At 38.9% G+C, this 25473-nt stretch overlaps 1 protein-coding gene across 2 annotated transcripts in view; it reads right to left on the bottom strand.

Moving 5' to 3' along the window:
• Window positions 1-25467, bottom strand: part of ATXN7 (ataxin 7) — an 84746-nt gene extending 59279 nt beyond the window's left edge. The window contains exons 1-2 of one of the 2 annotated variants that reach the window (XM_011358454.2): window positions 25305-25467; window positions 25001-25069 (exon numbers count right to left, since the gene is read on the bottom strand). In XM_011358454.2, the coding sequence (XP_011356756.1) occupies window positions 25001-25069; window positions 25305-25407 (172 nt within the window). In that variant the 5' untranslated portion in view covers window positions 25408-25467. Of the gene's footprint in view, window positions 1-18512; window positions 18634-25000; window positions 25070-25304 lie in introns of those variants that run through there. The other variant, XM_023529682.1, reaches the window with a different exon arrangement.
• Between the last annotated feature and the right edge of the window lie 6 nt (window positions 25468-25473).

Raw genomic sequence — 25473 nt, 5'->3', positions numbered from 1 at the left:
GGTGAGAAATAGGGCTTTTTTCAGGTTATTCCTGGACATGTGTACAGCCCTACATATGCATGTGATTTTTTAGATTCCCAGGAATGTTGGAATTCCTTCAAGCCCCTAGTTGACACAAGCCCCCAGTTGACACAAGCCCCCAGTGTTTCCTATTTAGTTTTTTTGGTTATCCTCCTGTTAGCCTCAACTGGTATCACTACCTCAGACATTTTTGATGTTCAATAATTGTCGCTAATTTTTTTTTTATAAACATCCTAGAGATGAAGCACAGAGTGAGCTTTGAGCCAGCGCAAATAGAGAAGTCCTGAGAATGGAGATTTTTAGGGAGCTACCATACAGTTCAAAGTGACAATTTTCTGGAGGTAGGGCTTTGTGGGACCTCCAAACCTATTCTGTCCCCTCTGGTAGCTTCTAGGCTGCTGTTTTTCACAGCTACCACAAGTTGTAAGCTGTGAAAAGTTACTGCGGAGCTGGGGATGGGGGATGTGGGGGTTGAAAAAAGGAAGACTTAAAATACCACAGAGTTTGTTGTATTTATGGAGATTCAGTAATTTTTCTTGTATAAATGTTCAACAGATCCTTCAAGCCTTTAATCTTCAGGATTCTGAAAATGTTAATTTTGAAACTCTTGCCAGTGTTCTCATTGCTTTTATAGAGAAGATTTTTGGAGGTCCTTACTCTGCCATTTGGAAATGTTTACTGAAGTATTATAATGGAGAATAATATCATCAGACTTTTATTATTATTATTATTGTTGTTGTCGTCGTCGTTATTTTCAACATTACTCAGACTGCAGTATGAAGAAGAAAGATTTGTGGCTCAAAAGAAGAAGTGAGAAGGCCAGTTGGTGTTTGTAATAGTACAGGTGAGAGATACAGGGTAGGTTGGACTTGAGGGTGGCAGAGAAAAAATTCAGCTATTTAGAAGGAAATGTTGACATAACTTGGTAAAGGCCTGGATACAAGGGTGGTACAGAGAATGATGCTAAGTTCTCTGTCCTGCAGAACAGGATAGATAGGTGGTACCAATCTCTGAAAAGAAATCCTGGAAGAATGCCAAGTCTGAGAATAAGGAACGTACACTGGGACATTTGAAATCTAGGTGCCTCTGAGATTTCCAAGAAGATACCAAGGAAGCTATCATCTTGAAGACTCTCCTCTAATTTTCGAGAAATGCTTTATAAATGAAGTTCTAAAACATTATTTCCTCCATATGGAAAACAAAACAAAACAACAAAAAATAGGCAAGGCATATGTACTAAGTGTCAATAATTCAAAGACAGCCAGGAATTAAAAATATGGTTCTAAGAATGACAAGAACCATGAATAAATGTCTGAAACTACTTAGTGCTTACACTCAAGTGAATTAAAGCTTTCTCTAAAGGCAGCTTTATTTAAAGAGAAGTTACAATAAAAATAAAGATAAATCTTCTCTGTGCCCAAAAAGATTCTGTTGCACTCATACACATGTCAACTTAATGTTCTCATTGATGCCTGAGAAAACAACTCAAATCAGTCAGATTTGTTCATGCCTCCACCCATTCCATAAATACTTGAGTGCCTCCTAGTTGACAGCACTTGGTTAGACCTTGGAAACAGCTGGGAATGGGTTTTTTTAAATTTTTCTGGTCTTGACACTGACTTCTCTGAATATTGTACTTTTTAGTTCTGTAATCATTACTGTTAGGCCTTGCTTCATGCACAAAATTCACTTGTACAGTTGCTTTTTCTGGTTGTGTTTGGGGAGGGATAATAGATTTGTAAGGAAATACTAAGTGGGGGAAAAGAGGAGTGCTGACTGCTGGTTAATTAATTCTACTCCTAATCTCTCTTAATGTTACAAAGGCCTTTTCTGTTTAAACATCTTAGGTACAGTTTATTACCACGAGGAAATAGTAGAGCATTTCAAGTTTGTTTCAACTGTTAGCTCATTTGCTCATTTCTGTTTCAATAACTAGAAGACCTAACGGGTAATACTTTCACAAGAAAGTTTTATGCATTCTCTTATCTCAGTTTTACTTCAGACACTGCAGTTTCACTCCTGTCCTTCCGGGGGAAACAGGTGGACATACTTGAACAAGGTACTCAAAGCTCACTCACCACAACCATATGCAAACAGATGTGGTTGGCAGACAACACCCTCCACAGCCACAGTTTAGAGTGATGCCTCAAGTTAAACATTCATTTCTCCCCAGTTGTTTGTTTGTTTAGTTTTTTTGAGTGCTTCTAAAGTAAAAGGTCAGGCAAATGTCTAAAATACAATACAACAACAACAGCCACAATGTCAAACATTTATTGAGAACTTACTGGGCCAATGTACTAAGTACTTTATCTGCTTTATGTTATGTAATCCTTACAACAACTCTGTAGTATAGGTACTATTATTAGCCCAAGTTTACAAATGAGGAAATAGGCGTGGAAAGATTAAGTAACTGGCCCAAGATCACACAGCTGGTAAAAGGTAGGGCTGGGGTTAAAGGTTAAATCTAGTTGACTCCAGATACTAGTCCCTAACCAGCATGCAATGACCTGTCACTGGTCACAGAGCTTCATTCCTTTCTTTAAAAAGTATTTACTAAGTCCTCACAGTGTCATCTCTGGGGAAGAGTAAACCAAAAATACAAAGATTCAAAGATCCTTGCAAAATTGAAACAGCTTCTTAGGTTATAAAAATTGTTTAAGACTCTTGTCTGGACAAAACTATTCACATACATTACTTTATACATACTATACACACTACTACTTAAAATTCACCATTGGCCTAATAAATTATGGTGTATAAAAATTTATATTGGAAATGATTTTAGTGAGCGGGAGTGGGATCTAAATATGCTCAATTGATGTACACAGCATTCAACTATATTTTTAAAAGACTAACATGATAAACCATACTTTCTCTCCCCATTCAACATATCAGAAATCACTTAACAGAGAAAAGAACTTGATGTGCTAATAAATGGAAACTAACAAACTATACTTTTCCCCCAACTAAGCCTTTGGTCTATTTTATTTTAGTTAACAGATTTCTGTCCTCTCTTGTTACAGAAAACAGCTGACACACTGCCTTATTTACATCTGTGCTTATCAGTAATGACATGGCCATATCTCTGCAAACAGTTGGTTAATTAATTTGTACCCCGTATCTTCTGGCAGCCTGCCTATGCAACTGAACAGCAAAAATAATTACACTAGGCTAAAGCGGGAACATTTCCACTCTCCTTTTAAAGATTTCTTATCGTGGGGCCTGTTGCCTTTCTTTAAATGGGTTTCAGTTGGAGGACACTTGAAAATCAGATTAAGGTCATCAGAAGGTGATGATGTTTCTATTCTTTATTTTAGCATGAATATTCCATCAGGATGGAAAGCAGACTGGAAAAGTGACCAACCAGTCAAAGGCATGGAGTACAGACTGAGTAGAATCACAGATGAAGAAAAATCAAGATAGACTTTCATATCTTCTATTATGTTAGATCTGAGATGAATCAATTAACAAATATTTACCTAGAACCTACCTAACAGGCAGTCCCTTACTTTCCTACACAAAACCACATGTGAGAAAGTCAAAAAGATTACTAGGGTCCTGTTATCAATACCACAAATCACAAAATTTCTAATTAGACCTTTGACACTCAGTCTCCAGGGATATATTTCTAGTACTTCAAAGGCAAACACAATAGTCTTGTGATCAGCTTAAGCCCACCTAAAATACAATTGACGCCATAGCTTTCTGCATGCCCAATGATTTTCATCTGTCTAGATTTTGACAGAATTCCAGTTTAAGAGAGAATTCAGTTGGTTAGTTTTTAAAGTCAGCTGAAATCATTCTTGAAAATTTCTCAGACACCACATGGAGCCCAACCAGTAAGTCCTACACAACCAGATGTGTCACTGATGTTATAACAGATGGCTGTTTCTAACAGATAAAATAGTTGGCTTGTTTAGGGGCCTTACTGTATAAAAAAAAAATCCATTTAATTAAACACCAGAATCACAGGATAATGAGATGCTTACACTGAGATACTTGAGGGAACTGAGACCAAATAAAGGGAAAGGAATCAATATCTCATAATTATTTGTGTGTATACTATGTTCAAAACAATCTTTTAAGATGCTGCAGAAATGGCAGTGAGCAATATCCTGTCCTCATGGAACTTAATCTTAGATGATTCATACGTCCCATTTCAAGCAAATTTCAGGGCAATAATATACATTGAATAATTGGTGAAATTAGCTACACTATTTTTCTCTTTTGTGCCATCATACAGTATAATTTGCATAAGTTACAAGCACTTATGATACAGCCCTCCTGTAAAAGTCTGAGACATATATTTCTTTGTCACCAGTATCAGAAAACTAGTTTGTACTGTACACTCATCTTTATAGTGAACAAAATGCAGTAAAACAGTCAAATCCACTCAAACACACTATGGAAAGAGCAAAACAGGGACTACTAAAAATACACTGTCGTTACTGACATCATGTGAAAGACTGCAATGTTTTTCATCCCAAGCTGTATTAAAGGGATGTACCATACAAAAGGCAGTTTAAGGATATCATAACAGAACACTGGAAAGTGCAGGTTGTTCGAATGTTTGAGACAGTATGTTTTGAAGTACTGTGCTGAGTACTGGGAAAAAACAACATGGTAAGACAGTCTTTGCCCAAAAACAGCTTCCGCTCCATTTGCAAAGTCCAAACATTCACAGAAATACCATATTCTTTAATTTCAAAGCTGCCATCAAGTGTGTGTCAATATCAGCATTTGGAGAATAAAATAACATACCCTTCAACTTTATAATCCATTCTGATTTCAAAAATATTGAAACGAGAAAAAAAAGCATCTTGGAATTAAAGTTGGACAGTAATAACTACTCTGGCACTTTATAGGTGCTGCTGCACATCAGTAAACTCAGATGGAGAGGGAGTACTCCTCCTGGTAGCCACCCAAAATAGTTACTGTCGTGCCATAAAGAATCTCAATAAGGGATCTCCTCCATAATATGATTTCTAAGGAAGGAGCTAGCACTCTTTCAATAGCAAAATAGCAACATTCATTCATTCATTCAAACATTTATGAAGCACCTTCCCTGTGCAGATACTGAAGAATCTTTCTATATGCCAAGCACAGAGTGTAGGGCTTCACATACATTAAAGGGGTGGTTCTCAACTGGGGGCAATTATGCACTGAACCCCAGGGGACACTGACAATGTTTGGAGACATTTTTGATTATAACAACTGGAGGGGGTGGTGCTACTGGCATCCAATGATAAAGGCCAGAGATGCTGCTAAATATCCTACAATGTACAGGACATTTCCCCACAAAAAGAAATTATCTGGTCCCAAATGTTGGTAACATTGAGCTTGAGAAACCTTGCATTAATTAAAGCACTCTCAAAATGGCTCTATGGGAGAAACACTACTCTAATATATGCCCTCCAACTAGTGAGGAAACTGAGGCTAGGAGGTATTAAATAAATGCCCAAGGTCAGCAGGGAAGTGAAGAAGCAGGGATCATAACCCAGGAAATGCAATGCTGCTCTGCCACAAGAATTAACACCCTGCAAAAAAACCTCTTGGTGTGATTACAGGAACCCAGAGAGGAAGTACTTAAAAACTGAGTCACCAGGACATAATACTCTTCGTTTCACCCCCTCTTACCTCAGTTCCCATCCAAAAGCATTCCCTTTCTGCCTCTCACATAGACCATCTCTTTCGCAGTGCTCCCCCATCCCATCTTGACCTCTGGAAAGAGGTGTATAAATAGGATGACTGATTTCTAATTTCTCTATCCATTGTTCAAAGAACGGTTTTCATAAATATAAACAAAAATAAAAACAGCCCCCCAAGAACCAGGGAATTTTTTCTCTGAGAATTCTCTTCCCAAAAGTAACTAAACTTCAGCCACTCCTTCCAGTAGGTACCTATGAGGCATCAAGTTTATTATTCCTTCAGTAAGAGCCATTACCCCCTCTCCAGAAAGGTGATTTAACATAAAAACTACTTTGCACAAGTTTATTTCAAGACTCAATAAATAATATAATTTTATAAAGAGGGAGGTCAAGGGAGTTTACCAGTCACAGGGAAATTAATTTCCTCTCTTTCTGTAAAAGAAAGGTAACTGAGACTATAGTCGATATTCTGTTCATTATTCAACTCCAAATCCTGTTATGAGATGTACAGTTCACTCATTGTGGACTTTTTCCAGGGAAGTAGAAAACAGCTTTTGCCTTTGTTTGAGACTGGAGGCCAGCGCTTGCAGAGTAGACAAGGAAAGTCAACAATAGGGTGGCAAAAAATTTTACCCCAGATTTTGTGTAGATTAAAGAGCGAATATTCTAGGTACTCTGTGATTCTCAGATGAAGAACATTAATGTAACAAAGAAGCATATAATTAATTCTTCTTTTAACAACAACACTTTGAAAGTCAGACTGCATTTTCAAATCACAGGGCTCTAAGTTTCTACAGGACAGAAGAATGCAATTTCAAACAGCCCAAAACTTAGGGAGTAGGAAGACAGGGAAAAAAGCTGGATCCTGCCAGTACATTAAGAAGAGACAGAGAAAGGAACTGTGCCCCAAGCCATTGCAATACTTTTCTGTCACCTAGATGGACCTCTAACATTTGAAAAGACTTTCTGGAGGGAACTTTGGTATTATCTAATTAAATATAACCTCCATTTGTCTGTTTATTTACAAAATAAACAGCAGACAAAATTTCACTAGTGGTAAGAAACTTGTAAAAGTATGTTAACTGTAGCACAGTTAAAAGCAGCAAAGTGCCAACAGCCTAAATATTCATCCACAGAGGTCGAGTTTAAACAACCATCATAATATTCATAATATAAAAATACTATGCAGTAGTTTACAAAAACTTAGGTTGAGCTACATGCAATGACATGTGAAAGCCTCCTAGGCTTAACAGAAAAAGCATGATGCAGAAATAAAGCCTGACCAGAGGCCCAGGAAGGCTGCCTGAAAGAACTAATGTTGAAGTTGGCACTTAAGAGACAAGGGTTAATTTTCTCTCTGTTGGGGAAGGGCGTTTAGGGAGAAAAAAGAGAGCAGGGGAGGTTGTCTGGAGAAAAGGGCTATTGTCCCTGCCTGCATAGGGACAGCATATAACTTGAAGGGAGGAGCTAAGGAGTTCTGGTGCCTCGGGCAAATAGAACCTTGTCCATCAGCCACATTAAGTAGTTTAAGCTTTACCCTAATGGCAATGGGAATCAGTGAAGTCAGTTAAACATGGGCAAGTCATTTAAGCAATTAATACTATTAGATGTGAGTTTCAGAAAGATCACCCCAGCTGCTACCTCATGTCCTAACTCTGTCCTTTATCTGTCCTTAATTTATAAACAGGTCCAGTTACAAAACTTCAGATAGTATTGAACTTTTCGCCTATCTGAAAGGATGCAAGTTCACAAGGTATCACTATGACAAAAAATGGTTGTTTTCTCAGGCTGGCCCACTTATGACTCTTAACCTTTAATGCAGCCAGAATACTACATGTTACTAATGAAAATTATAAAAAATAATATTGCTGTGAAAGTATTAAGCAAAACAGAAACTTTAGAAACCAAGTAGAAAATTTAAAAAAAAATCTTGAATATGGGAACTTGAACAAAAGAAAAAAACCTGCTTTAATTACAAATAAAATAACAACAGAGACTTGCTACTATCTAAAAAAAGACTGGGTATTTTCACTGGTGGTGCTGAACACTACTGGGTCATAAAGGCCTTTGAATATCTGTTGAAAAGTATATTCTCTCCCCCTAGAAAACTGTACTATGCAAATAAGATACGATTTTGTATGTATTCATGAAAGGGTTCAAGGACCTCTTACGACTCAAATAAACCTAGTTTGAGAATCCCTGATTTCAAAACCCGTGCTTTAGCTCTTCATGTATCTACTCCCACTTCTGCACTTGAGGCTTTTCTTTCTTTTGACGTAGGTTTATCACAGTCACAATTTACATCTATTATCCGTGTTGTGACATGAGGTGGGGGACATTAAAAGAGAGCAAGAGTATACCTTTTGACCCAGCAGTTGCACTTTTGGGTATTTATCCAAAGAAAACCAAAACAATAATTCATCAAGATCTATGCACCCCTATGTTCATGGCAGCACTATTTACAATTAGCCAAGATATGGAAGCAACCTAAATGCCCATCAACAGATGACTGGACAAAGAAATTATGGTTCATATATACAATGGAATATTACTCAGCCATTAAAAAAATGAAATCCTACCATTTGCAACAACACAGATGGACCTAGAGGCTGTTATGCTGAGTGAAATAAGTCAGAGAAAGATAAATACCATATGATTTCACTTATATGCAAAATTTAAGGAACGAAAGGAAGAAACTAATCAAAAACAAACTCACGAACATAGAGGACAATCTGGTGATGGCCAGAGGGGAGAGGGTTTGCGGGGCTATGAGAATGGGGTGAAGGGTTAAAGAAGTACAAATTAGTAGTTGATAGATGGTCATGGGGATGGGGAACACGGCTTGGGCAGTTAACAGTAATGTAATGGCTAAGTGTAGAGAGAAAGCAATCGGGGGGATCATTTCATAAACTATATAAATGTCTAATCAATGTACTGTATACTTGAAACTAATAATAAAATTTTAAAAAAAGATAGAGAGAGCAGAATTTAATGTGAACTCTTTTCCTGAAGTTAAGAGTTAGAGGGGTAGGGGGGCAATTTAAAGAGGGTATGGGTATACAAAGGAGATCACGTAAACCAGAAGAAATACAGGCAAGAGCATTGAAAAGAAAGCCAAAAACAAAACAAAACAAAGTGGCAATGATGTACCTTCTTTCTGAAGAGACTGCAAAAAGGCCTTGAGGAATAGGGAACACTGGGTCAGCCCCACTTCATAGCCTCACAGGCCAGGGACTTGGCTTGCTTTCTGCAGCAAGAGAAAGTCCATGAGCGCCCTCTCTGGTCTTCAGGGGCTCTTCCTTCCTTGAACCCTAGTCAAGGACAGACACCCAATAACAGGGGTCCCCAAACCCCTGGCCAAGGACCAGTACCGGTCTGTGACTTGTTAGGAACCAGGCTGCACAGCAGGAGGTGAGGAGCAGGCAAGCGAGCAAAACTTTCATCTGTATTTGCAGCCACTCCTCAGCACTAGCATCACGATCTTAGCTCCAACTCAGATCATCAGGTATTCAATTTTCATAGAAGCTCCAGTCTCCGGTGCCAAAAAGGCTGGGGACCGCTGCCCTATTAGCATAGATACCACACATGGGTATCCCACAGTTATTGCTCACAAAATCTTTATCAAAGCTGTTACAATTTTCAGTAATAACTGCTTTATGTTTCCCTTTCCACATTTTCAAGAGAGTACTTATAAGTAATAGTAAGAAGATCAGTGGAAACAAGAAGTTAGACCTTCCACTACCATATATGCCACTGATTCCAGCTTTAAGGTACCTCTTCTAGACCTCTGTGTTGCATTTAATTCCTTAGCAGTTCTCTGAAACAGCACTGCTCATACTTTCTCATGCCCCATATGGTACTCAGTATATATACATATATATATATGTATGTCTATGTATATATGTATATGTGTATTTCATATTAATTTCAGGTATATAGTACAATGGTTAGACATTTATGTCATTTATGGAGTGATCCTCCTGATTACTCTAGTACCCATCTAGCACTACATATAGCCATTACAATATTTACTATATTCCCTATGCTGTACTCTACATTCCTGACTGTTTTGTAACTACTAATTTGTACTTCATTCCTTTACCTTTTCCACCCAGCTCCCTAACCCCCCAATAACTATATTTAACAAAATCAACACACGAGCAAGCTCTTTCGTCTCCACAGAAACAGCCATCCGCCAAGTGTCTTAAAACTTGGTATAAAAACCCTTAGGCAATAGGGGTATGTTAGAACCTACCCCAAATTGTAAATTGTGGGATGTGAAAAAGATCAGGTGGCTGTCTTCCACTCTGGCTCCTCTCTTCATTTGACAGTGCCCAGATATAGACAATAATTATGGCCAAGGCTTTCCAGGGAAAGCTGTGGAGGGGCTACACACAAAGAGATCTTATTACAAGATATTTTCATCAGGCAAATAGGAACTTGAGCGATGATGCCAAACCAACCACTTGTAAGACATATTTCCTACTCATTCCCTAATTACCTTTTTATAAAACTGACAGCACTTAAAATTTACTGGAGATTTGGAAATAAAAATAAAAATGTGTTATCTTTTAAAATGGAAGGAAAAGCTGTCTCTGAATAAGGGATGCTAAATTTTACAGAAATCAAGCATTAAAGTCTGACCTCTCAAAGTATTCAGCACTATTTGAAAACCATTACAATATATATAAAGACCTATTTTCCCTGTTGTTGTTTTTTTAAACCAATTATGTCCAATTTAGTCATAACCATTTTAAAACCCTAAATTCCTGTGAACAGTTATTGAGGTAATTCCCAGTCCCTGTGGATGGATGGGGAGCCTCTCAATCATCTTTCCATTACTTATCAGTCAATTCACCAACAACAGGCAGTGTGAATTCACTGTGTGCAGAGCAAAGACAGGATGCTGGGAGGGGTTTGTGCAGCTAGGAAGAACAGGCAGGCCTGGCCTTCAAGCAAACTCCCACTTGCCTTATGCCAGTCCTGTCACACGTGGGCAAGACCACAGCAATGCAATACAATCAAAGCAAAGAAAAATATCTGATAGAAAGTTCTATTGTTGTTGTAACGTATTTCCCTTTTGGGAAACACCAAGACAAGCAAAGATGGGGAAAAAAGAATGAGAGGTCATATCAAGCAACTTAGTTACTAAATATCAACCAGAACATGGTTTGTTGAATGAGATAGTAAAATACAGTGACTTCGATTTTTAAAAAGAATGACTCCTGGATAATCTTTGGATTACAAGTATCTCTGTGCATTATTATAAAAGACTGTATCAGCTGAAGATACTGTCCTAAAGCATACATGCCCTTTCTAAGTTATCTCTATCTGTTTCAGCTAACAAACTATTAGGATTTGCTTTTTTAGAGTTAACCATTTCTCCACCCCATATTCTACAAATTACATACACTATGGATTTTAAATGAATCTTTGCATAGTCTCACACATGTGTGCACATCCCTCCATTCAAGGTTTTAAGTCCAAAGTTCTCAGATAATACTCTCACTCTCCTTACCAGAACTTCACTGCTGCTGCTATTCCCTAAAACACCAAACAAGCAACTTCCTTAATTTTAAACTGCTCTCTGGAATGTACGTTGATACTCTACCTGTTTACCAATAAATTAAAGCCTATTCCAAGCATTCCCTCATAAATGATAGCTGAACAAGCAGAAATTAGCCACTTTACTCGATAAATCATGGAACTATCTGGCTTTGGGTCTGCCAGACAAAAATTCCAGCTTTGCCACTTATAAGCTGTGTGATTTGGGGCAAGTTAACTTTCCTGAGACTCACTTTTCTCGTCTTTAAAATGGGGATAACCTAAGTATCTGCTTCGCAATACTATATTAAGGATTAAGTGAGGCAATCCATGTAAAGCTCTTAGTACAGTGCCTGACATGTAGGGAGTGCTCAAATAATGAGAGCTACTATTATTACTATTACTTACTACCAGGTATTGGCGAAGATGCTTAATTTTTCAAGTTCTCAAATACTTTTTAAAAGCATTTTTCCATTATTAACAAAATGGGTATATAAACCACATAGCTATCCGGATTTGACATGTTTTCATAATTCTTAAATGCCATCTATCAAAATCCTGTATTTAAGGAGCAATGTTTTTATTTTAGAATTACTAGTGAGGAAAAAAGAAGATATTTGTGAAATTTCTACTTACCTGGCACTTGATGAATATTTATGCTTGCCAACTTTATTACTCTATCTGGATGGTTTGGTTTTTAAATGATTAAAAAAACTGTTTTATTTGTTATCCTTGCACAACTACCTCTTAAATGAGAAATCTATAATTCATAGATAGAATATAAACTCACACAACACAGATTATTTTTAGCAACAGCCAACTTTTAAGAAATCATCTACCAAACACAAGATCTTTGAAAGAAATAGTCACTGCAGCTGCCAGTTTACAATGAAAAGCTCATCAGATATGGAGCTAAGTAAGATAAGAGGAAAAGAAAGTATAGCACACAAAATCTACCGTAAACTCTGAGCCTGTTTCCAGTATAGTAGTTCATCAGAGTAGACAGAAAAAGGCCTAAAACAGGAATGAAGGGAAGAGAGAAAATAAATTTCCTATTCAGAGACTGAAAGAAAGCAGAGTTTATCTTGGGAAAGAAAACCCCGATGATGTAACAGAGGTCATGAGGCACACTGTCATTTATTCGTACATATCTGTTATTCCAAAACCAAAACCATTTCTCTTTTAACAGCATATTGTTACTCATCCAAAAAGTGGGTGCTTGAACACGGGAAACATGCCCTATGAAATTTACATACAACAGGGAATGAAATGACATTGCAGTGAACACTACCAACCCTCCCCCTCAAAAAAGCCAAAGAATATCATTAGTGAGTAATCTATACTGTTTTTCTCCTCCAGGTTAGTTTTGCAAATTTAATCAAGACATATATAAAAACTTTTCATGATTCCTTCTATCTGGCATTTAAACCAAAAATCTAACAGTAATGACACATCTTAGCAAGAGTGATGGCTTGCTTTATATTGACACAAGATATTAATGAATAACTTTTGATAAGGGCTACAGAGCAAAATATGGTGATATGGAGGACTCCTTTAAGAAGGTGATACTTCGAGTCCAGGTAGAGAGAACAGCGTATGCAAAGGTTTAGAAGTGGGAAAGAGCCCATTGTGCCAGAGGAACTGGAAGGAGGCCAGCATGCTTGAGGCACAGTAGGCAAAGGGGAAAATGGATGGTGACAAGGATGAAGAACTGGGCAGAGACCAGAATGAGCAGAGCCTGTGAGACGCAGTAAAGTGATGTGGATTTTCAATGGGCTATAAGGCCGTATTTGATCTGCCTCCTCAGCTCACTTCCAAACCCTTAGTCCCTCAGCGTCTGACTTCTACTACCTTCTCCCTACTCACACTTCTCCAGCCACCCTGGCCCCCTTGATGTTCTTCAGACAATCCTGGATCCTCTCTCACCAGAGCCTGTGGGTTTGCTATCCCTTCTGCCTTAAGCTCCTTCAGGATATCCATATGGCTCATGCCTTCATATCCTACAAGTCTTGGTTCAGAAAACTTTCTCACCCTATTTTAAATTATATTCTTCTACCCTTTATTTTTCTCCAGAACACTCACCACCTAACATATATTTCACTTTTCTTTTAAAATTGTTGCCTGTTTCCCCGACTGAAATAGAAGCTCTATGAAGGCAGTTCTAGAATGTTTGCCGTTTTCCTTAAAATTAGAACAATTTGTACAGAGTAAATGAATGCAAACAAGCAGAATGAATGCAAAATAAATGAATGCAACAAACACCATTAACAAGTTTTATCAGAAAGAAACAATCCTCACTTCCTCAGTTATTACCTAGACTCCTGAGGATTTCACATCAAGGAGGCAGGCTACATGCCCCACTGGCCTGCAACTTCAACTCTGTCCACCACCAATTTAATTTCTACACTACTACCATGGTGATCATCCAAAGCCCACCCTCTGGACAAAGCACAAACTTCTTTTCATAATGACTTGCCTTCTGCTGCATCGAGCTTCATCTCCTGCCCTTCCACTACTCACCCCCGCCCCACAAGGTTACAGCCAAGTTCTAGGGTTCCCTCACCTCCACATCCCCAGATATGTCCCCACCTCAGAAGTTGCTCCCATATCACACCGGCTGACTCATCCATCAAGGCCTAACAAAAGCTCCAATTTTCCCCATCACCTCCCGTGAGTAGCTGTCCCCATCCTGTACTCTGAGAGCACTCTACTTCAAGTTGTTGAGATTCCTGATTTTCTGGGCTCACACTATCACCATTCAAGGTCTAGCAGGCCTTACTGGGAAATTTGAATTTTCTTCTAATTGTACTGGAAGACCTCCAAAAGATACACGACAGCCTGTTTACTTGGCTATCCCTCTCTATCTGTTTGGAGAAAAAGACAAAATTCTTCCTCCTACCCTCTCTCAAGTAATGACCTCCTAACTTCTCTCACTGTCAGTAGGCAAAGGGGAAAATGATGGGAAAGAACTACGTACCTTATCTTCCCACAATATCCCAACTCTACCTGCAACTGACCCGTATGCTTTTCCTCTCATTACAACAGAAGGAAGTCTCTGACTCTATCCAAAACTGACACATTCACTTGGGCTCTGAGTCCTATCCCCTTCCCCAAATCAAGATATCCTTGTGATTATCCATTTTCTCACATGTGCTCAATTATACCTCACTCCTAGATCATTTCCAGTGGCAAACAAACATGCCCTATATAAAATAAATGAAATAAACATAACAAAATAAAATAAACCTTCCCTTCATTCCTTTTATCCATGCCCCCATCCTGCTACTGCCTCATTTCTCCATTCTCTTTCAAAGCTAAACCCTTTGAAGATTTACCTACACTTGCCCTACTCTATTTCCTCAGCTCCAGTTCTTACAGCCTCTTCTAATCAGGCGTCTGTCTCTCCAACTCTCCTGATTAAGGTCATTTATGACCTCTACACTGCTAAAGCCAGAGAGCAATTCCCTGGCCTGGCTTTACTCTATTTCACAGCAGCATCTGACACAGGCAATCACTCCTCACTTAAAGTGTTTTTTTCTCTCAAATTCTGCACCACCACACTCACCTGGTTTCCCTGTGTCACTGGAGATTCCTCACCCCTTCTGCAGATTCCCCCACACCGCCCCACTCCCTCAATGAGGGCTAAGCCCCTGGCTTTCTGTTCTTTACTGACACTTGCACCTTAGAGGAACTCACCCCATTCCACAGCTTTCCATGCTCTCTGTACGTTGATGAAGAAAATTCACCTGGTGTCTCCAGCCCAGGCTGTTTCACCAAACTCCAGACTGTACACTCAACTACCGACTCCACAGCTGCACATGAATGCCCAATATCAAACACAGTGTGTCCCAAAACAGAGCTCCTGACCCCGAGTCTCTACATTCTCTGCCATTCCTCAGCTTATTAAATGGTACCACTGGGCACTTAAGTCTCAGATCCCAATCTTTACTTCTCTCTCTCATCTACATCCAGTTCTTTACTAAATCATGTCACCTCTACCTCCAAAACTCTCTTAACAGGACAACCTCTCTGCATTGCCACTGCCATCAACAGGATCTAAGTCACCATTACCTCTCACCTAGTCTTTGGGTCCTTATACCCTCTCCCCAATCCATTCACCACAGATCAGACCATTCCCCAGCTGAAGCTACCCCTCCCTACCAGTTGGCTCCCATTAGTTAGGATAAAGCCAAATTCCTGAACATGGCCTCAGGAAAGTGACCACTTTCCCCTCCTTCCAGATGATCCAGTGGTCACTTTTCTCTCATCATTCATATCTCAGCTTAAATGTTAAATTCTCAGAAAAGCCTTCCTGATCATGTTTGTTAGAACCCTCCCCCCACTCTTAACTCATTAGCCTATTTTATTGACTTAACAGCACTCAAAGTCCTTGAAAAATGTTTGTGTATTTACCATCTCTCGCTTCACTAAAGGGCAGGGGCTCTTTCTGACTTGTGTCACTCTATCCCCAATGCCCATCAGAGAACCTGGCATTTAGCGAGTAACTCCATAAGTATTTGCTAATGAAATGCCTGACTTGGGGGTCAGTGTTTTACCTTTTTACCTTGTTTGCAGTTGTACTCTTGGACTCTAGCCCAGCAAGAGGCACAGAGAGTGTGCCTGCCAAAGTTTTGTGGGATAAAAGCTAAATGAATTAATGCAAAACAGCCAAAAGATTCTCATGGCAGGAACCACACTAGACAAATTATCCCGAGTCCTGCCCAATGACAGACAGAGTATGAATCTTGTCCGGAAGTGATGAAGCTGGCAGGTTTGAGTCCTGCCTGTCAATAAATGCTCAAAGTGTTACATGGGTGTCCTTGATTAAGTATGGAATGCCCCAAGTCCAAGTCCTGTAATTGAAGATTTAAAATTGGTACAGAGTGGGATTATAGAGAATGATGGCTTTCATATTCCATACTTCCATTATTAATAAAATCTTTACAATGAATATGTATTAACTTTAATAATAATAATATTAATGTTTTTTCTGATTAAACATATCTGTCTATATAGTTTCCAAAGAGAACAAAGTAACTTAAATTGAGAACTGCTTCAAGTTAAAATGTAAATTTCCAAGAATTGAAAGGCAATTTTCTAAATTCTCTCACCAGGCAGAAAACCCCCTGTAACTACCACCACACATACATAAAATCATATAAGTAGTAGCCTCAGTTATCTCTGATCCAATTCCCAACTTAGTGAGAATAACTTTATTCTGTTGGCTATAATTTACCTTTCTTGCTCAGAAAAAAAGTTTGTAAAACATTACAAGAAGCTATCTAAAGAAACAAACTACAGGCTGCCAGAGCAGGAGCAAGCGCAAATAACTGTTACAAGCAGGGGAAAGTAAATACCCACATTGGGCTTCTCCCTGCAAGTCAAAAGTGAAGACTAAAGGAGGAAATAAGAAATGTCAACACCCACTTCTCATTTTTACTAAGTCCAAGAAAGCTTGAAACTAGGGTTCTATTATCTTGAGCACGCTGAGGTTTCCTCTCTCTATCTACATATTGTCTGCTACATGAAACTGGCATTTCACTTCCTGCTGTTTCCCTGAGAATCCTGGCTGACACTTGATTAGAGGCATGCTCATGACACTGTATTCTCTGATAAAAATTTTTAAAAAATTAGCAACTAACATCTCTTGAACAGTTACTCTGCTAGACACTCACTGTACAAAGTGCTGAGCCTGCATTATACCATTTAATCCTCCCAACCACTATGTGGTACCACCATTATTCCCATTTTACAGGTAAGTTAACTGAGGCATAGCAAAGCTATGGAATTTTTCTCAAGTTATTTATCCACTGGAGATGAGATATGAACTTAAGTTTGTTTAACTCCAGAACTGGAGTTCCCAGTACTGCCTTCCTCATTAAGTTGTCCTTTGTAGCCTTACCACATGGAACACCTTTTCTGTATAACATCTACTAACAGCACAAAGAAGCAGGGTTACATGGAAGATGCTTTGGAAAGCTGATTAAACGAGGCAATGCAATGTCCTTCCTAAACCTAAACTTTCTTCAAATTTAAAGGACTGTCCTTTATGCCAAAACAATGGTCTTCATACTTTTATGGTGGTAGGAATTATATATGTGTCAAATTTTGTATATTATAAAATGCTAGCAACCCTATGTTTGGTCTCCAGTTTACTGCAGAAAGTTTCTGGCTTAAAGTATAAAAACCTAAGGATCACTGACTACAAGCATTTTTCTTCTTTTTCTGATTCATGTCTCTCCCCCTCCCCTCCCACCCCCCTACTAAAGTTCAGGATTGTGGAAAACATCTGAATAGCCCGGGAGGGGAATATTTTCTGTTTTAAGATTGTGAATCTAGTTAATAATGAACTATTACTTTTCTCTTGCCATAAGCTTATATATAAGAGGAAAAACATTTGATGTTAGCATGGTCTTTATTACATGAGGAACAAGAACACTTAATCTAGTTTTATGTCATGAGTGCCTGAAATGCAAAAACCATTCTTCTCCTTCTCTTGCTCATTTATAATAATCCCTGTTGTACAAGATGAATATAAATGTAATCTTCTGCCTTTCTCTCAAAAGTACAGTAACTCCAACTGTTAAGTCTACTAATAAGCTTCTTTTTCTCCTTAGAACTTCAATCAAAAAAATATTTTAATAATCAGAGGGGCACATTTATTAGACACACTGCCATAAACTTTGAATATCAATGTGATTAAAAGCAATCTTGTGCTGAAATGCTATTTAAATAGCGAAATTTCACTTCTCCTTTTTTAAAAGATTTTTTTTTTAATGGCACAAATCCCAGATGATTGTTTGCTATCTGCTATAACCTTAGCTTTCATTTAATCTTTTTTAAAAAGCCAATTATTTCTAATGCAAACTGCATGCTTCCCCTCCCCCTCAACAGATTTTCTATTTGTAACTGCTAAATACAACATATAGACTGCTGTAGGACACAGCAAGGAAAAGGCTCTGATATTTTTATTTAAAAAATTTTTTGTTAAAGATCAGTATTTCCAGCCAAGGATAAAGAAAACAAAGGTCATAGCAACCTGCTCCAGCTCATGAGAAGCAGACGCATATTCTAAAATAGGCTTGGCACAGCAGAGGGTTAAATATGTGGGCTGTGGATTAGGCAGATTTGGGTTACAGGGCTTCTTCCATGCTTTGTGATCTTAGTGAAGTACCTTACTTCTTTGAGTCTCAATTTCCCCCTAGGTAAAATGGAGATAATGGTAATACCTAAATCAAAGAATTGCTGTGAAAATTACATAAGGTAAAACTTGTGCTGGCAAAGAGTAAAATTTCTCACCAAACTTGAGATGTCCACGTACATTCAGGAACATTGTAAGATGTGGACATGAGAAAGCAGAATGTCCTTCTAAGGAAGAAATAAGACCACATAAGATGTGGGCCATACTCAATAATGTTGCATAAATTCTTTATGCCTCTCTCCTGAGATTAGAGTTTACCAGAACCAATCAAAACTAAATGGAATACAGCTTCAAAACCCTATTCTATTATAGGTAACTTGCATGGTTTCCAGTAACTGCAAAGCCTTAAGGGTTGAGCAATTAATTCAGCATGGATTGCACCAGGCATCATACTTTTTAGCAAGAACAAAATTGTAAAGATATGGGATCTAAGGACATTATATGCCCTCCTCATCAATCAAAATGCAGATTTGTTTCCTGGTGAATCCATTTCATAATTCTCAAGACCTCCGACAGGGTTTCGACTTCTCTAAGCCAGCTAAAGGGCAGAAATTCTGTAGAATTTTAGGTAACCTTCTGAATATCCTATAAAAGTTATAGATTCTTTCACTGGAATATTTACATACCATCCAGGAGCTTAGCAGAAGCTAAGCAACATCCTCACAGTCCAGGGCTCTTGCAAGTTGGGACAGTAACAGCTCTGTTGATGCTCTGTATTTGAATTGCCCTGAAACAGGTATATGCCCTAGAAAAGTGGTAGTGAATGACAAAAGCGAACAAAGATAGGTACCTTCTTACACAAAAACATTTCTCTCTCTATGTATTTCTTTCTAGCTTAACATATTTCTTCAATATTGAATAAACTTTCGCTTTAAGAATAGTGAATTTTACTACTGTGAAGATTCACCCTATCAAAACAGAAAGTTCAAGAAGTACTGGAATCATAATCTGTAGAATGATTTTCCTTTTATTAACCGAGGGATCCATTACAACAGAGATAGCAAACTTTTTTTTTTTATAAAGAGCCAGAGAGTAAGTTTTGGACTTGGGGCTATATGGTCTCTGCTGCACCTACTCAACTCTGCTATCCACCGTATGGAGATAGCAGCCACAGACAGTAAGTAAATGAATGACAGTGGCTACGTTCCACTAAAAAGTTAATTATGAACACTGACATCTGAATTTCCTATATCTTTCATATGTTATGAAGTAATCGTCTTTTTTGACTTTTTATTTTAACCATTTAATAATGTAAAAACCATTCTCAGCTAGTCTGCAGGCAGGATTTGACCCACAGGCTTTACTTTGCATTAAAATAGCTAAAATGCCACAATCAGGAGAAAGACTCCCTGCTGTAAAAGTGAGTGTCTCTTCAGGTCTGTAGGGGCTCTTTCACTCCTGGGTTAACGCAGACTTTACAAGTCGAGAATTATACACAGGAATTGTCAGGAATGATGCTGCCCCATCACTGCAGCCCTACACTCATTCAGGGAAGCTCAAGTGTGGGCCACCTACAACCAAATCACCTCAGTCCTCCTTAAATGTGTATTAACCCATTTCCTGTTTAGAAAAAAAATGCAGCTCGGCATTAATTTTATATGAACACGCTCTTTGAGGCTGATGCAAATCTAACTAGTTTTCAAAGTGAAAATATAAAAAATGTTCTTGGAGTTATTTCTAAACAGAAATACTTGTTTCTAATCCTAATGTAACAGAAATGTATACATAAATCAGATTCATCATGAATCTTCAGCTAACAACTGTTTCAGAACCGTGTTAACGCCATGCATAAGAATGCCACGTTTTCCAGGATTTGACATTAGTGATCGAGATTTACTATATTTTGTAAATGGAAATACTACTAAAACAATGCTATAAATAGAATAACGTCATTTGTTTCCAAAGACTATTGATGTAGAGTGGTGCGAAAATGATAAAAGTGAGATATTTTGTGGCAAACTTGGGTTTGGGCTGTAATCCATGAGTTATCTCAGGGTAAACGCTGCAGCCACAAGCGCCTCCAGTGTGTATTCTCGGGCCAAATGTGAAACAGGTTAATGTGATTCTGATGCAGTGAACTTGGATTTCACTATTCCTGTCTGAGGCTTAGTTTTGATCACCACTTGAGATGTAGGCAGACTGCAAGCACTGCCACCTGCAGAACCCTTACATACACTCATGGTGAAGATCAAAAATGGCAGCGTGGCTTGCCTCGAAAGAAGGCACCAGAGCACTTTAATACTCCATTTTGCAAGAGATGAGCTGAAGTCTATGGAAACATAAAAAAAGAAAAAAAGAAATGATATGATGTCTGGGACACGCCTCAAGCTAATTCAGTGTGGAGAGTGGGGCAGAGATGATACAATTGTGCCATGACCCAGCTGTTTAAACTGTATGATGAATACAAGGGGGCTGGCTCATTAAAATATTTTCTCTACTTTTGTGTATTTCAAACTGTCCATAAGAAAAGCTAGGGCGTGGTGGGGAACACGAGAGAAACCCTAGAGAAAAATAAAAATGCTCTTTACTTCAGGGAGAGGGTTTTATGCCTATAATGTAGCTAACTTTAACAGCACTTAACACAAACATCTACTTAATAGTTTTCAGTTAACTATAAACTACTTTCTTCCTTAGGAAAGAAAAAGGTAGTATTGTTATGTTGACTCTGTCTTGAATGAGGCTACCCACTACCCTAGTCTGTCTTTTTTTTTTCTTTTTTTTTAAATCTAGCTGCTGGTAGGTGTCAACTAGCCTCTTTTTCATCTTGCCCTAGGCTCGATTATGTCCCTGCTATGACAGAAAAATCACTTGTCATCGAGTGTGGATATCTTACTGGGTTGCCATCCTACTCCCTTGCCTAAATATCAGAGATAAGAGAGGTGCTGTCCTGTCTGCACTCTTTCTGGAAGGTGTAAATGGAGTGCTAAACTCTGGACAGCGCAATAGGTAGTGCTGAAAGACAGCTGCTGGACTCCCCTGGGGCCATAAAGCTCACCTCCCTACGAATACACAAAATAGGTGTTTTGTTTTTTGGTTTTTTTTTAAGAGTCACAACACAGTGGAAAATTGGTCACTTGACACCCTCATCTTTGAGTGACTCAGTTCAATTTCACTGAGAGCCCAATTCATTCATTTTTTTGGCAAATATTTACTGAGCACAAACTGTGAACGAACTAAATATCTCTCAATCAGCCATGCACCTGTCCTCTGGGAGTTTACACTCTAATGAAAGGCCATCACATAATACATGCTTTCACATGGTAATACAGTGTTTAGAGAAAGGAAAAGGACAGGGTACTTTGATATTGTACAACAGGCTTAAGAGAAGGTAGGGATGGCATCCCAAAGAAAATGTCATTTTCCAATTATACTTTTAACTCCCACAGGAACACCATATATTTTTTAAAATTTGCTATGAAATTAAAGTATTTAATGTTTTCCTTTGTAAAGCCTCTTAATATGTTCAGGTACTAATACAGAAATCTTAATCAGTTATTCATATTAATTTCATCTAAACATAATTTTGTGAACTCTAAAATTTCACAAATCACCTGGAAAAAGAGTAATTTGTCTTCTGAGGTTAATCATTTGAAAGAAGTCAAACTATATTGTCAATGTTTTTCTACTAAAATCAACTGTGCAATCAATATTACAAATTATAGAACAAAGCAAACAAGGCAATAAAAGCAGATGAAAAATAGACTGACCTCCGAAAAACACCTGAAATTTTAACCTTAACATCTGCCTATCTATGCTAATAGGAAGAAGGAATGATATATCAGCTAAACCACAAATAATCTCACTTCCATATAAATTAGGAAGTCCAACCATTCCCATAGCATTAACCCTTGGGCAGTCTTGCCATGAGGAAATTAGACAAATAAGCTACAAGAGGAAAAAGAGAGAAAAGACGACAGAGATTTCAGCAGTTTTGAATTTGGGGAGTAGAGATATGTGACGCATCCTTGAGAATCCAAAAGAAGCTATGGACACCTGCTCTGCACATACATACCATTTTGCATACAATTTCAGGGGACACACATATCAGTTTGCATATAATTTTAAGGGAATTATGACCCCCCCCTGAAGCCCATTCAAGTCCCAGGTTATAAACTCTTGACCTAGATAAATATCAAATTAGGACATCAGGTCTCAGATTATCAGTTGAAAGGGCTGAAAGATATTAATACATAGAGTCATTTTCAATATGTTATCTAATTTAATTTCAACCCCTACAACCACCTTGGGAAATAGGTATTACTATTTCCTTTACAAAGAGATTCTGATAGGTGAATTAATTCAAGGTCAAGCAACCTTCTCTCACACCCAGGTTTCTAACCCCTAGGTCCTCAATCATGAGCTAGAAGAGTATTCAAGAAGTCTAGTCCATATTCCTAGATATATTCCAAGATGGAGAATTTTTGACTTGTAGTACTTTACTCATATGATCAACTTATCTACTTATCTTGTCAATTTAATCTCATTGACAAGAAAAATTTAGAAATTTCAAAACATCTTTTCTTAGTAAGAGATAATTGTAACCAAAGACGAAGAATAATTGTCTAACAATTTTTGATAATTTTAAAAAGTATTTTCATTTTTTAAGCAGCCTGATATAAGCTGTTTGTTACAAAAATAAAGGCCCACTGTTTGAGTGAATATTCTCAAGACTGGATTTTTAAACTGTCCCAGAAAATCCACAAAGTCACACATGAACCAAGAACTGAATTAAAAACTTCAGTCTATACTTGAAACAGGCAGGCAGACTTTCAGATGACTGGGACACACTTCAGCATCCTCTGAATGGTTAGAGCAGCTTAAAAAAATGGTACCCCTAACAATCACTAATTATTTGATAACTCTGAAGCAAACAACCAAATCCATGACCCCTTTGTGCATCAAGAAGGTAGTTAGGAGGTCTTAGAGCTTCATGGTAAAACCTGCTAATGGATGTGTCCCAGCAGAAAACAACAAATACAGCAAAAACGGGTCCAGGCCACTAAATTAATTGGGTCTCAGTCCAGACCAAGTTGCCCAGTGAAACACTAATATACTTACTCATCCTCTATAGGGAAATTACCAATAATTAGCACACTGTTTTCACACAGATTTAGAAACCCTTTGTGGGAAACGTATCCACACCCAGAGAATGAAAACTAAGAACAAGAGCAGGTCAGGTCCTCTAAAGCTCTACTCCAACTGCTTCCTATGAGAGTTGCCACCTAGTGATTTTAATTTTTTAAGCCCAGGCAGGCTGCCAATTCAACAATAAAACCGGACTAACAACTGACTTTTCCTATTGCAACATCGCCAGCAAGTCCTGTGTTTTCCCTCTCTTTCCTTTGCTCTCAAACAGCAATTCTCATTTTCAAAATCAACTAATTTGCTCTATAATCTGTTCCAATTGGAAGCTCTCAGAGAGCTGCCAATGGAATCACTCTTTCTCCTAGTGCCAAGAGGCCAACAAGTGGCCAATTCAAAAAAACCAAAACAGTGAATGTGAAAAGACAGGCACTAAAAACAAGAAATACATGTGAAGACAGTAACAATGAGCCAACTCTGGGTTTTAATATGTTTTACTTGCCAAAATTCTACTTATTCTTTGGCCTCGGACAATAACTGTGCCAAAATAAATGGCTACACGTGAGAAATAAAATTGCACAAGGGAATATAAACTCAATATTTTGGATTCCAAACTTTACTCAATACCTTGTCCGTAGTTCTGCTGAAAAAAATAACTTGAACTGAATCTAAAGTTGACTGGCCTCCAGAAGTCCCTTTTGACCAGTGTGTCCAAGACTGGCACAAGCATTAGATAGATGGCAAAGCTGACTAAGGAAAAAGAAAATCTCAAGGAAAAGTCTGACAGTTTCTATATAGCTGACCTGACTTTCGTCTGGAGCCACATCTGTAACTACAGGTATTTCCCTAAAAAAACTTCTACCAGTTTTATTAAAAACTGACTAATAATTAGACTCTGATTTCACTTTTAGGGCACTAAAGGCTTGTTTCACCATATAAAATTCTGGCCTTCCCCTTCCCCCCATCTTGGCAACTCCCAAAAAAATCTGACCAACTGCTTTTCAGTTGTGATGATCCTGTTGAACTTTTGTAAGTTAAATTCCATAAAAATAAGGCTGCACAGGTAAAGTATCATCTTTAAAGTTCAAAATTAATTTTGATTACCAGCGGAAAATTTCAGATGGCAAGGTTTCCTTTCCCAGCCCCTACAGCATTTGTGTAAACGCTTTCTGAAGTCGAGAATTCCTTCCTCCACTGGTGTTTCTCCAAAAGGGGGTCAAACTTGAACTCAGTGCAGGTGCCCAGTGCTTATCACTGAGCCATGCTGCTCATGCTGCACCAGGCCAGGCCTCCACTGAATGATTCCAGGACGCTCTCCATCACAGGAAGTCCCCGGAAACCAGATTTGCCAAAAGCTCTCTCTGTCCTCCTGTTTCTTTCTCCTCAGGCAGCATCCTCTCACGGAGAGGAGTGGGTAGAGTGGGCAAAAGTACCCCGCCCTGGTGAAGCCGGCAAGGAAACTTTCCCGGAGCTTGCACAAACTCCTTCAGGGAGCTAGACTCACCTTCACGACAGAGCCCCATGACTTCACGGTTTTTCCCAAACTCCTTGAAACTTTCGTCCAACTCCGTCCCTAGGAGATACACACACACAGGAGGAGGGGAGAGGCAGGTCAGTGGCCGGGAGTGTGACGCACGCTCACGCACGCATGGAGTAGGTGCGGGCACCTCTGCGTTCCCCAACCGAGCGATAGCATCTCTGACCCCCGAGGGGGCTGGTCACAGGAGAGGGCAGGTGGGGGGAGGGAGGAGATGGGTGAAGGATTGGGAAGCCGGGGGCGTCGGGGAGAGAAAGGCGTGGACACTCACCGTCCTTCCCAGGAAGTTTGGAAGCCTCGACCCACAGATTCCACGACTGTCCCAGCATCGCTTCGGGACTGGGCAGGGGCCTGCGCTCCCCGACGGTCGCCATTGAGGCGGCGGCCGAGGTGGAGGCGGCGCCGGGGCCGCCTTCCTCCGGCCGTAGGCGCCGCTGCGG

This window comes from Pteropus vampyrus, unplaced genomic scaffold, assembly GCF_000151845.1.
Source record: "Pteropus vampyrus isolate Shadow unplaced genomic scaffold, Pvam_2.0 Scaffold41, whole genome shotgun sequence".
NCBI classification, from domain to species: Eukaryota; Metazoa; Chordata; class Mammalia; order Chiroptera; family Pteropodidae; genus Pteropus; species Pteropus vampyrus.
This window is presented reverse-complemented; position numbering and strand designations above follow the sequence as displayed.